This window comes from Chiloscyllium plagiosum, unplaced genomic scaffold (assembly GCF_037043375.1).
Source record: "Chiloscyllium plagiosum isolate Xiang-an unplaced genomic scaffold, Cpla_swu_hap1 HiC_scaffold_13, whole genome shotgun sequence".
In the NCBI taxonomy this organism is placed as follows: domain Eukaryota; kingdom Metazoa; phylum Chordata; class Chondrichthyes; order Orectolobiformes; family Hemiscylliidae; genus Chiloscyllium; species Chiloscyllium plagiosum.
Window position 1 is genome coordinate 7948087 of NW_028270151.1, and position 14130 is coordinate 7962216.

A 14130-nucleotide genomic window follows, 5' to 3' on the forward strand; every position below is an offset into this window, starting at 1 on the left:
AATTTTTTCAAAATGGAATTAAAAGTCTAATGATGACCATGAATCCATATCTGATTGTCAGGAAAACCCCATCTGGTTCACTAATGTCCTTTAGGGAAGGAAACTGCCATCCTTACCCGGTCTGGCCTACATGTGACTCCAGACCCACAGCAATGTGATTGACTCTTAACTGCCCTCTGGGCAATTAGGGATGGGCAATATGTGCTGGGCTAGTCAGTGATAACCTCTTCCCATGAATGAATAAAGGTACAATGATGGCAGATTTCTGTAAGTTAATTTTTTTAATCTTAACCTGGAGTCTTCTGCTGAGAACAGTTCAATTCATAACCCTTACCATTGACCCTGCAACCGAAGGAATTAGTCTTTCCTTATTCTCCTGTACAAAACTTCTCGGAATATTAAAGGTCTTTGCTAAATCACAATGGGCCCCATATCTCAGGTAGGATGTACTGGCCTTGGAGCATTTTCAGAGGAGGCTCACGAGAATTGTCCCAAGAATGAAAAGCTTAACATATGCGAAATGTTTGAGGACTCTGGGTTTATACTTGAGAGAGTTTAGGAGGATGAGGAGGGATCTAATTGAAATATGCAGAACACTACGGCCTGGACAGAGTGGATGTTAGGAAGATGCTTCCTTTGGTAGGAGAGACCAGGACCAGAGGGCACAGCCTGAGAGTAAAGGGAAGACCCTTTTAGAATGGAGATAAGGAGAAACTCCTTCAGCCAGAAAGTGGGGAATCTATGGAATTCACTGCCACAGAAGGCTGTGGAGGCCAGGTCATTGAGTATATTTAAGACTGAGATAGATAGGTTCTTGACGGTCAAGGGGACCAAGGATTATGGGGAGAAAGCGGAAGAGTGGGGTTGAGAAACTGATCATCCATGATTAAATGGCGGAGCAGACTCAATGGGCTGAATGGCCTAATTTCTGCTCCTGTCTCTTATGGTCTTAAGCTTCCCTGCTCCAGTGGAACAAAATGACACAAAAATCGATCTTCCTCTTGATGGTTTCACTTCAATGAAAAACTACGCTGTGTACTTCAAATGTCTGTTGTATATCGAGGTGACCAATCACCAATAGAAACCTCCAGCTGTATCCGAAGCCTTGTAGCAATGTAATCCATGCTTATCGTACTCCCTGCTCTGTCCAAACCATCACATAGTTTTATTGATTGTTCATCTCACTTCCCATAATGTATTACCTCACAGTTTGAACCAATGAAACTAAGATTTGTTTTCACTTTGAAGTGTCAATGTCCTCTTTATGAGTTTACTATCAGCAATCATTTTCTGGAATCCAGTCACTTGTGATTCACTTCAGGATAGCCAATTAGAATGGCTATCCCAGATGGAATTTACTTCCTGCCAAAGAGTCTCAATTTGTTCCCCAACCTCATCTCCCCCCCCCCCCCCCCCCCCCCGCAAACAGCCAGCCCAACCCCTCACTCCCAGCTCAACCCAGGACCCCAAGTCTGCCCCCACCCCCCCCAAGCTCAGCTCATCCCCAAATCCCCCAGCTCACTACCCAACCCCACCACATCGCCGCATCCCCAGCTCAACCCACCCTCCCCGGCAACCACCAGTTCATCCCCCAACTTACACCTCACCTTGCCAACCCCCAGCTCGTCCCCCAAACCCCAGCTCCTCCCCTCCAACCCTCACCTCATCACCCCATCTTCAACCCCCAACTCCTCCCCCCACCAATCCCCCCGCCTCACCCACCAATCCCCCCGCCTCACCCACCAATCCCCCACCTCACCCATCAATCCCCCCACTTCATCTCCCAAGCCCCAGGTCCTCCACCAACCCCTCACCCCACCTCCCACCTCACCTCATCCCACCAACCCCACCTCACCTACCAATATTGAGAAACTGCTGCCACTACTTTTACAGGGTGGAAGGGCACTGGGTGTAAACATTATTTTTAAACAACATATTTGGTTCCTTATTTAGGGGACAATATTCTGGGATTGGAGGCAATCCAGAGAAGGCTCATTAGGTCGATCCCATGAATGGGTGGACTGTCTAATGAGGTCAGGTTGAATAGGATGGGCCTGTACTCATTGTTGGTAAGAAGAATGAGAGGTGACGTGATTGAACATAAGAATCTCAGGGGACTTCACAGAGTAGATACAGAAAGATGTTTCCCCTTATGGTAAAGTCTAAGACCAAAGGCATCATCTCAAAGTAAGGGGTCACACATTTACCACAGAAATTGAGGTGGAATTTCTTCTGAGGGGAGCAAACCCGTGGAATTATTTCCCACAGAGGTCTGCTGAGACTGTATCCAGGATACAAGCATTGTGATTGAAGGTCTTGAATAGCTAGTCATTCTTTTGATTGGAACCATCATTGTAGCAAAGGCAAAATGACAGAAACTCAGCCCCCACTCCATTCCCAAACCCCTCCTAATTCCTCAGTCCCCTCTCATCACTTAAATACAGCCTGGAATGCAGTTCCTTCCTCAAACAGTGAAAGGCATCACCAATGCTGCAGCTTGGCTCCTCTGAACTGGAGTAGAGGGGAACAGGGGGAGTGAAGATAAAGGTGGGCAGTCCTAAATTCATGACACCCAAATTGGCTTGGGGGGAGGAGGGACTGTGAACCGGTTGAGTTGTCCTTTAAACAGGACCATCAGGAGAACAAATGGGTTGTCAAGAACAGGCCAGGGCACAAGACACATTGAAACAGCAACTTCACATTGCTCTAAGATATACAAGAAGAATTAGATTATGTCAGTCCATCAGGTCTGCACCATCACTCCATTACACCGGATATGTTTCTCAAACCCATTCTCCTGCCCTCTCCCTGTACATTCATCAGAATTTAGGAGAATAAGGGGGGGATGTTCTAGAAACATATAAAATTATGAAAGGGAATAGATAAGATAGAAGTAGAGAGGATGTTTCCACTGGCGGGTGAAACTGGGACAAGAGGGAATAGCCTCAAAATTAGAGGGAGCAGATTTAGGACTGAATTGAGAAGGAACTTCTTCACCCAGAGGGTTGTGAATCTGTGGAATTCCCTGCCCAGGGAAGTGGTTGAGGCTTCCTCGTTGAACATGTTTAAAGCTAAGATAGATAACTGTTTGAACAGTGAAAGAATTAAAGGTTATGGTGAGAGGGAGGTAAGTGGAGATGAGGCCATGAAAAGATCAACCATGATCATATTGAACAGTGGAGCAGGCTCGAGGGGTCAGACAGCCTGCTCCTGCTCCTAGTTCTTATGCTCCAGCCTTTGATCTCCTTACAAATCAAGAACCTATCTCTGACTTCCCTCAATGACATGGCCACCACAGCCCTCTGTGGGAATGAAGTTCACCATCCTCTGGCTGAAGAAATTTCTCCTCATCTCCCTTCACTCTGTGGCTGTGCTCTCAGGTTCTAATCTCTCCTACTGATGAGAACATCTTCTCCACATCAACTCCATCCAGGCCCCTCAGTATTGTGTAAGTTTCAATCAGATCCTCCCTCATCCTTCTAAACTCCATCAAGCACGGACCCAGAGACCTCAACCACTCCTCATGTGATAAGTCCTTCATCCCCAGGATCATATTTGGTGCTGGAACGCAGTAGGCTTGGCGTTTTGAAAACATGACATCAAATCACCCAAACGTTACTGTTCACCCTTGTGATTATTTCAAGTCATTTGTTCCACACAGTAGTCAGGTCCAAGTGTCTATGTCTGTTTCTAACACCCAAAAGATATACATCATGACTGGAATTAGTGGAGTTCTGCATTCCAATTCTTAAACACCTCCAATTTTAACCCCTCGGTCACTGGTAGCATAGCCCCATGTTTGGACCTCCCCCCTGAAACCTTTCTGCTCACTGTAATACCTACTGCTTAGACTAAGATTTTGATCATCTAATTTCTCCTGATGTGGCTCAGTGCTAAGTCATTTTGAGAGTGCTCCTGAAGCACTATGGGATGACTTACCACATTAAAAGGCAGCATGCAAATGCAAGTTGTTGTTGTTGGATGTTCCTACCTGCTTCGTCCTCATCTTTCCTTCATCAGAAAGGTTATTGTAGGTGTAATGAGCTTGTGTGATTCCACAGAAGAGCACAGCAACAATTCCTAAAAGAAGAAATAAAAGACACCTTCCTTTAATGGAGCATTTTGTCTGTGACTTCAAAGTACATGACTTACAAAGCTGACCATTAGAGAGGGTGGTCAGTCCCCCAGATTCTCTTGTGGGTAAAAAAGCACCATCTCAACCAAATAAGGGCCTTTTCTTAAAAATGGGATCCCCGTGGATGGTGCCGATACAGTAATACGGTCGCTGCATGTAGGTGAATGTTTGCTGCTTTAACCAGTCGCGGTCATTATCATCTGGGACTGGGCCATCTACAACAGCAAACTGTTGTCTGTGCCTGGTTCAGTTGGCTGCAGCTCCAGACACTTTTGTCAGCTGCTGTACTGACTGCCAGGGCTTTCACTGAGCCAAAATCATTCATGTGCTTGAAACCCCACTACAGGAGCATAAAGGAGGGTAGCTGCAGTTGCCTGGTACCAATTCACATTGATGTCAGCAACAGCTTGGTATTCCTCAGACAGACACACAACAGTGCAGCTCATAACAGACACATGTGCATACACAGACACACACACAGCACCCAAACGTATGGGACAGGCACCCTGTGTGCATTAAGTAGGTTTTCTGAGTTAGCCCCGTCAGGACTCCAACTAAGATTTGCATCTTACATGGTCTGTCATCTCCTTTTCAAGGTATTTTATGCTTTGATGATTGGGAGTACACAATGCTCCCCTTACTCATCATGAAAATTCAGTTCAGAGTACGAAAGCATTCATAATATTATGAAATATGTAGCAAAGAAAGTATTAAAATACAACAAAATCATTACGAATCTCCTTACAAACACTGGTATGTTATGGATTGTTTTTCTTCACAAATACGCTCATCTCCATGTTATTGATTATCCATATGCGCGCGTGCGCGCACACACACACACTTATTAACGATGCCCTCTGCTTCTAACATGGAATAAGAAGCAGTGAGATGTGCTGACTTTGCGGTATTTTCCAAAGCTGGCATCATTAACTATTCATGGCAATCACCCAGCTCAGACAATGCTGCCCAAAGTTTGGGAATAACAGGGAGCCTCATCTGTAGTTCCATTGACATCGGGCTGAGAGTGCGATGCACAGCATAAAGGGACAGAGTGCCCTCATTTTCACATGGAGCTTCCAGTGAAAGCAGAGTAGAAGAGGAGAGCTATCTTGCTAACCCCAGTGAAGGCAACATCAAAGTAATATAGAGTCAAAGTAGTGCAACTTCAAACAAATAGTGGTGGAAAAATAGTTAATCGTCTCTGCAAGTATGTCAAAGTCTATCTGGTACTTAACTGCATCAAGTAATAAGTCATATTATATATACCTCAGAGTTTCCTCATGTTTTTTTTATACAGCACAGAAAAACTTCACAAAATTCCTCTTTCTAATCTTCTTTCACATGCCTGTACTACACCTGGACACACTTCAAACCACCCATCAGGATCACAACCTCCAGCCAAGTCCAACACTTTTGGGCGGTACAGTGGCTCAGTGGTTAGCACTGCTGCCTCACAGCATCAGGGTCCCAGGCTCAATCCCAGCCTTGGGCAACTATCTGTGTGAAGTTTGCTCACTATCCCTGTGTCTGTGTGGGTTTCCTCCAGGTGCTCCCACAATCCCACAAGATGTGCAGGTCAGGTGAATTGGCTATGCTAAATTGCCCAGTGTTAGGCGCATTAGTCAGAAAGGGATGGGTTACTCTTCGGAGGGTCGGTGTGGACTGGTTGGGCTGAAGGGCCTGCTTCCACACTGTAAGGAATCTAATCTAATCAAAGCATCTGATTTCATTCCTGGGTGAGGACCCTGACTTTTTAATTTTGCGTTTTTTTAAAAACTGGAACAGAAATGAGAAGGAGCTGTTTTGAAACCAGGGTGGCCTCCCTGGTACCCGTGACAGGCAACGTGTAAACACCTGTTTGAACAGGCAGCAATTGAAATCTGAATTGCAGACAATGTGGATCTAACAGAGGTGTACAGATGCAGTTTTTGGCTGGCAAAGATGATGTTGATTGGTCCTTGGATTAGTGATCAATTATCAATCTTCCATCCTACTCGTAACTGTGTGGTCAGCTCTCGGGCAAGAAAACAATTTGGAGTTGAGAACAAGTCACAGAGAGACCGTAACAATTGATGCTTACTTCTCCCTCTCAAACTGCAGGGTGAATTTTATCATGTTATGGTCACTGACCCCTAGGGGTTCCATCACCTTAAGCTTTCCAAATCAGGTCTGCCTCATTACACATCACCAAATCCAGAAAACACTGAAGGACGGTCAGTGGCTTGGAGGGGAACTTGCAAGAGAAGGTGTACTCATGTATCTGCTGCTCTTCTGAATGGGAGTGGTCATGGCTGTGGACGACACTGTCTAAGATCCTGGGTGAATTTCTGCAGCACATCCTGTTGCTCATTTCCAACTCATGATCAGTAATGGGGAACTGATGGCACTTGAGAGAATCCCAGGCTGAAGAGGACATGGCCATTAGTGAGAGGGAAGCCTCGGTTTCAGACAGGAATGGCTGGACAGCCTGCTGCTGGAGGACGCCATTCAGCCCATCGTGTCTGCACCGGCCATGGAAAGAGCATCAGCACCTAGTGCCAATCTCCTGATTTTCCTCCACATCCTTGCATGGGATTGTTTTATCCAAACAATTATCCAATGCCCAGCTTGAATGCCTCAGTTGAACCTGCCTCCACCACATTTCCAGAGAGTGCTTCCCACACCCTAACTACTCACTGTGGGAGAAAGCTTTTCGTCTCACTTCACCCTTGCTTCATTGGCACGACATGTTAAATCTGGATGTTGTTACTTGTAAACAGAGAAAATAGGAAGAGTAGGCCATTCGGCCCTTTGAGCCTGCTCCATCAATCATGGATGAACATCCAACTCAGTCCCGTGCTCCTGCTTTCTCCCCATACCCTTTGATCCTAAGAACTATCCAACTCCTGCTTGAAAACATACAATGTTTTGGGCCTCAGCCACTTTCTGTGGAGGAGAATCCCACAGACTCCCCACCCTCTGGGTGAAGACATTTCTCCTCATCTCAGTCCTACAGGGCTTACTCCACATCCTTCGACTGTGACTCCTGGTTCAGGATACTCTGGTCAGCAGGGACATCCTTCCTGCATTACCTTACCTAATCCTGTCAGAAGTTTAGTGGTTTCTATGAGATCCCTCCCAGTTTTGTCTGTGAATATAGTCCTAACTGATCCACTCTCCCTTGATAGATCAGTCCTGCCATCCTGGAATCAGCCTGGGAAACCTTTGCTGCACTCCCTCCATCATCAGAACATCCATCTTCAGGTAAGGAGACAAAAACTGCACATGATACTCGAGCTGTGGTCCCACCAAGGCCCTATACAACTGCAGCAAGGCATTCTACTCCTGTACTCAAATCCTCTCACTATGCTGGCCAACAAACCATTCACCTTCTTCACCTACACACTTACTCTGTGACTGGTTTACAAGGACTCCCAGGTCTCTCAGTACCTCCCCCTTTCCCCACCTATTGCCATTCAGATAATCATCTGCCTTCCTGTTTTTGTTACCAAAGCAAATAACCTCACATTACACTACATTTACAATACATTTGCTCACTTGTTCAACTTATCCAAATGACACTGAAGCATCTCTGCATCCGCTTCACAGCTCACCCTCACACCCAGTTTTGGACCATCTGAAAACTTGGAGATATTATATTTTGTTCCCTCACCTAAAGCGATAATATAACTTGTGTCTAGCTGGGGTCCAAGCACTGGTGCCTGCAGTACCCCACTAGTCACTGCCTGTCACTCAGAAAATGACCTATTCATCCTGAGAGACCTGGTTGATGGACAGGAAACAAAGTCAGTACACCACCCCAGCCCCATGTGCTTTAATTCTACATGCTAATCTCTTAGGTGGGACTTTTTCCAAAAGCTTTTTGAGAGTCTATATCCACTTTCAACTCTCCTCAAAGGATTCCAGTCAATTTGTCAACAATGATTTCCCTCTCAGAAATCAAAGTGACTCTGCTCAACCTTCGTTGACCCACAATGCCACACAGGGCACTTGGCGAATGATGTCAAGATCAGAGTGGTGCTGGAAAAGCACAGCAGGTCAGGCAGCATCAGAGGAGGAGGCAAAATCAACATTTCGTGCTAAAGTCCTTCATCAGGAATCATGTAGAGAGCGGAGGAGAACTCCTTCGAGGTAGGCATCCTTGGAAGAGGATTCGCAGTAAGGTTAAAATCAATTCGGTGAAAGTGGGTACTGCAGATGCTGGAGATTAGGTTCACGATTAGTGAAGTGCTGGAGAAGCACAACAGGTCAGGCAGCATCCGAGGAGCAGGAAAATCAACGTTTCAGGCAAAAGCCTGATGAAGGGATTTTACCCAAAATGTTGATTTTCCTGCTCCTCGGATGCTGCCTGACCTGCTGTGCTTTTCTAGCACTACTCTAATCTTGACTCTAATCTCCGGCATCTGCAGAATTCACTTTTGCCTGACTCCTTGTAAGATGTAACAATGTCTCCTCCCTTCCTCCAGTTCTTCCAATAGATTGGAGTCATTGAGTCATACAGCATGGAAGCTGTATGTCCAACCAGTCCATGCCAATCACAATACCAACCTAAACTAGTCATACTTACCTGTGCTTGGCCCATAGCCCTTTCTCATTCATGTGATTATCAAAATATCTTTTAAATGTAACTATATCCACACCCACACTTCCTCTGGAAGTCATGCCACACAGTAATTCAAAACCTTAACACTCTCATTAGCCTGGCCCACATTAACTCTGAGCGGTGTCATACTCGGCTCAGTTGGGTTGTCAGAGTGCTCAGCTGTGTTAACAAGCTTATCTAAAATGGCAGGTGAGTGCCGATTCCAGAGACCTGTGTATCAGACAATGGGGGCTGGCTGAGGAATGGCAAGGGGATAGGCACCTGATATATTACTTGTCCCTGCCCTGACCCTACAGAAAGCCCAACGTCCTGGAGGAGGGGGACCAGACGGTGTCGTCAAACCCACCCTGTAAGGAACAAAGCAAACTGGCACTACAAACAACACTGAACTCTTCAGACCATTCAATTATGAAATGGATCACATTAAACACTTGTCCCTTGCAGAAATAAAACTAATAGAAGCACAACCACAGCATGTAGACACATGATCATTTACCAAAACAAAACCTTCCAGTTTTGCTCCAGTCCTCAACAGTTAACCCAATTCTCGAGGTGAGAATCTTTATTCAATTACTCAATTAGCCATCAAATGGCTTTGGTAACCTCTGACTCAGTGAGCCATGAAGAGCCTGAACAAACAATGTTTTCAAACTTCATTCTATTTTCTTCCTTTGTTCTGAACTCCAAACTGGGACCAAAAAAAAAGGAACTTCTACACTCAGCAGATTTGTCAATTATACAATCAGGCCAGTGAACCTTAGGTCAGGAACATTGTTCGGGCTGAGGGAAATTCAGCACAAGGCCACAGGAAGTGACCCTGGGGTCAGACACTGGAAAGCCCCAGATAAGTGTCAGTGACTGACAGCTAAGTGACCAATATTGGTTATTTCTGATATCTGGCCACACTCTGCGGGAACTGCTCAGTCAGCAGTTTAACAATGAGCTCATCTGTATGTAGGACATAGCAACTCAGGGACAGGAGTAGGCCATTCAGCCCCTTGAGCCTGCTCCAGCAATAAGGCTGTTCCGGGGTCTACACCCGCCTGGCCAATATCCCTCAATATCTGCTTTAGAAATGGCTTCTGTATGAGTCATGGGAGTACTTGCCCCAAATAACTGGAAACATATAACACAGTGTTTTAGAGATTCTGATACGGTATAGAGTGTCGAGACAATGATCACAGTAATGAAGGAAGGAGAGACTGTATGCTCTTTCAATCCTCTCTATTTCATCTGGATGCTGGACAACAGCAAGGTGCCTCTCATCTGTGATTGGACATCAATATAAAAATGATAAATGTAGAGTCAATGAGATGGTTCCGGATTTATGTTAGCCACAGGGTAAACATCTTCATAAGGGGTGATTTTACTTTTGCATTAGGGTTCTCTGTATCAAGAGATGTATTAATTCGATGCTTAACATTTGATCGATATGTGTAATAACCTGGAAGCCAGACTGGAAAGGAACATTGTTTATTGTTAAACACCAAAATACAGCCCCTCTTTGTGACGGACCTCAGTTAGTCCCAGCATGGGACAGACAGCATGCGAGGTGCTGCATTTTGGGAAAGCAAATCTTAGCAAGACTTCTACACTTAATGGTAAGGTCCTAGTGAGTGTTGCTGAACAGAGAGACCTTGGAGTGCAGGTTCAAAGCTCCTTGAAAGTGGAGTCGCAGGTAGATAGGATAGTGAAGAAGGTGTTTGGTATGCTTTCCTTTATTGGTCAGAGTATTGAGTACAGGAGTTGGGAGGTCATGTTGCGGCTGTACAGGACATTGGTTAGGCCACTGCTGGAATATTGCATACAATTCTGGTCTCCTTCCTATCGGAAAGATGTTGTGAAACTTGAAAGGGTTCAGAAAAGATTTACAAGGATGTTGCCAGGGTTGGAGGATTTGAGCTATCGGTAGAGGCTGAACAGGCTGGGGCTGTTTTCCCTGGAGTGTTGGAGGCTGAGGGGTGACCTTCTAGAGTTTTACAAAATTATGAGGGGCATGGACAGGTTAAATAGACAAAGTCTTTTTCCTGGGGTGGGGGAATCCTGAACTAGAGGGCATAGGTTTAGGGTGAGGGGGAAAGATATAAAAGAGACCTAAGGGGCAATTTTTTCACACAGAGGGTGGTACGTGTATGGAATGAGCTGCCAGAGGATGTGGTGGAGGCTGGTACAATTGCAACATTTAAGAGGCATTTGGATGGGTATATGAATAGGAAGGGTTTGGAGGGATATGGGCCGGGTGCTGGCAGGTGGGACTAGATTGGGTTGGGATATCTGTTCGGTATGAACAGGTTGGACCGAAGGGTCTGTTTCCATACTGTACATCTCTATGACGCTATGAATCTATGACAGTCCTGCAGACTTCTTCCTGGCTTTTTTGGGCTTTTTAAAAAAATATCCAGAAGGGCTCTCACACACACCTAAATGTTTTATTTGCCCGTCACCAAATCACTGACTATTTTTTGTTTTTAAACTACTAACTGCCACAGTAATCGCCTGTGTAGCTAATTACATATTTACATGCACAGCTCATCAAATGTGAAGGAGGGGACAGGGAGAATGGGAAGGGGCAGGTTGGGTTTGCTTTATGGCACTATTCATCTTTAGGGAAGATATTTCCTAATCAACCTGTTTGGAAATGTTATTACACCCCTCTGGAGCAGGCGGGACTTGAACCCTGGCCACTTTTGGAATAGTGTGAGAAATTCTGGTTTCCCAGCTATAGGTAGGATGTTGTGAAACTTGAAAGGGTCCAGAAAAGATTTACTGGATCTTGCTGGGGTTGATGGGTTTGAGCTATAGGCTGAATAGGCTGGGGTTGTTTTCCCAGGAGTGTTGGAGGCTGAGGGGTGACCTTATAGAGGATTATAAAATCATGAGTTGTATGGGTAAGATAAATAGACAAGGTCTTTTCCCTGGGGGTGGGGGTGTCCAGATCTAGAGAGGGCACAGGTTTAGGGTGAAAGGGGAAAGATTTAAAATGGACCTAAGGGGCAACTGTTTCACGTAGAGAGTGGTGTGTGTATGGAATGAGCTGCCAGAGGAAGTAGTGGAGGCTGATACAATTAAAACATTTAAAAGGCATCCGGATGGGTACATGAATAGGAAGGGTTTGGAGGGATATGGGCCAAGTGCTAGCAAATGGGACTAGATTAATTTAGGAATCTGGTCATCGTGGATGAGTTGGACTGAAGGGTCTGTTTCCTTGCTGTACATCTGTATGACTCTTGGACTGGGGGGAGGGACACTAACACTGCAGCACAAGAACCAGGTCTGCAGGCCATTGTCTGTTACCAAGAGAACCAATACTCCATGAGCTCAATGAGGAAATTAATTAGAAATTCCCCATGGGCCTAGTGATAACCCGTACAATATAATTTATAAACTTAATAAGAGACTTAATTTCAATCTTTCAAAAATAGTTTCAAGATGATATATAACGGAAGCAAAGAACTGAAGAAATTCAGTTGTTCTGGTAACACCTGTGAAGACAGAAATAGATTGAATGTTTTAGAGTTAACACATACATCTCATCGGAAGATTGACTAGTATATAACTGTGACTTTTTGTCTAGAATTGGTTAGTTTATGATTGGTTGGGTAAGTGCTATCTCAGTTTTCTGCTTTCTTGCACCAATCATAGAAATATCTTCAGTCACCATGACAATCCTTTCCGCTCTGATGTACAGTTCACTCATAGATAATGGAATAGCTTTTACATTAGTATGTGCGGAATACTAATATATTTTTGAGAGGCTTCTACAAAACAGTGGACACACGTGGACAAGTCTGCACCCTGCCAATGAGTCCTTAGTGAGGACTGCAGATGCTGGAAACCAGAGTTTAGATCAGAGTGGTGTTGGAAAAGCACAGCAGCTCAGGCAGCATCCATGGAGTAGGAAAATCGATGTTTTGGGCAAAAGCCCTTCATCCTGATTAAGGACTTTTGCCCGAAACATCGATTTTCCTGCTCCTCGGATACTCAAGAGGACAATGTAGAGAGACTGTGGCTTCGCATGACAAGTAAATCACACACAGAGATCTGGATCTACAGACCTTTGCAACGTGAATAATGAGAAGCTGGGCAGTAAGAGGCTTCATAATTGTTGTGGGGTGTGTGGAACTTGATTAATTGAAAGTGAACGTCGAGAGGCTTGGATCTTTAAAATCTGGAATTTAATTTACAACCAATGTCACATTAAGCTGAGTAACAAAACTGGATCAGGGTTTGGACATCATTGCCATGTGTCCAGATATATATTAAAAATTCTCTGAGAGAAGGAACATAGCAAGTGAACTCCATAGACATATGCATGGGTTAGAGTTAGAGTTAGAGTTTGTTAACTGCACTGTCAACTCCATCAGTTACACAAAAAGTACGGATTAGGCTGCTACATTTGTTAGCTGTGCCATCAGTTTTACAATTCTGATATCAGCAGCAAACCCCTCTTTTGAGAGAGGGGGTCACAGTTAGCTTAGTTGGTTGGATGGCTGGTTTGTGATGCAGAGGGATGTCAACAGTGTGAATCCAATTCCTACACCAGCTGAGGTTACCATGAGTGAACCCTCCTTCTCAACCTCTCTCTTTGCCTGAGGCGTGATGACCCTCAGGTTAAACCACCACTAGTCATCTCTCTCGCTCTCTATTGAGAGAGCAGTCCTATGATCTGGTAGGATTATGGCGAGTTTTTAACCTTCAAAGGGTAGGTCCACATATGCTCACTCAGGTCATACAAATCTGAAGAAAAACCACTGGCTTTCTAAAGATTTAACAAGCAAATTAATTTGTGGAAGAGGCAGTCAGGGTGATTTGGAGACTTGCTTAGCAAGATCTCTGATTAAAGGGAATCATTCCAATTCACAACAGATGGTAATTCAACTCACAAGGTCACATGTTTGCAGATGTACACACCTCACTGCAAAACCAAACCCAAAGTCATTGCTAAGGTTAATGATTTTAAAAAGTGCCTGGGACTAATGAAGCACTTTACAAAAATAAATCCACTATAAAACATTCAGGAAACCCAGGTCTCATTAGGTTTGATTGGAATGATGTAATCGTTGATTTATTGAAGAATCATAATTGAAGGTGCTGACTTGTGGTGATGGTACCAATAAAACAAACCGTGATGATTCACAACTCGGTTATTGCACAGGTTGTGTGTATGTGTGTATGTGTATGTGTGTGTGTATGTGTGCGTGCATGTGTATGTGTGCATGTGCATGTGTGTGTTGCATTAACGTACCTGTAAGACCACTGGCTTCCGCTGAGAGAAATGCACTCCAGGACAACAAGAAAAAGATCCCAGTCTCCAGCATTGGGAATTCGCAGAGTTTGGTGAATTTCGTTAAGTATTCAAAGCCCACGTTAAGGATAACAAATGACAAAGTAA

General features: G+C 44.7%; 1 protein-coding gene across 4 annotated transcripts in view; it reads right to left on the reverse strand.

Annotated features, from left to right (window-relative positions):
* LOC122555670 (sodium/hydrogen exchanger 9-like) overlaps positions 1 to 14130 on the reverse strand; it is a 482562-nt gene that overhangs the window by 274953 nt on the left and 193479 nt on the right. For all 4 annotated transcript variants that reach the window (XM_087993313.1, XM_087993316.1, XM_087993315.1 and 1 more), the window contains 2 exons: positions 13984 to 14089; positions 3992 to 4080 (listed from right to left, as the gene is read on the reverse strand). In XM_087993313.1, coding sequence (XP_087849439.1) covers positions 3992 to 4080; positions 13984 to 14089 — 195 coding nt within the window. The remainder of the gene's footprint in view (positions 1 to 3991; positions 4081 to 13983; positions 14090 to 14130) is intronic.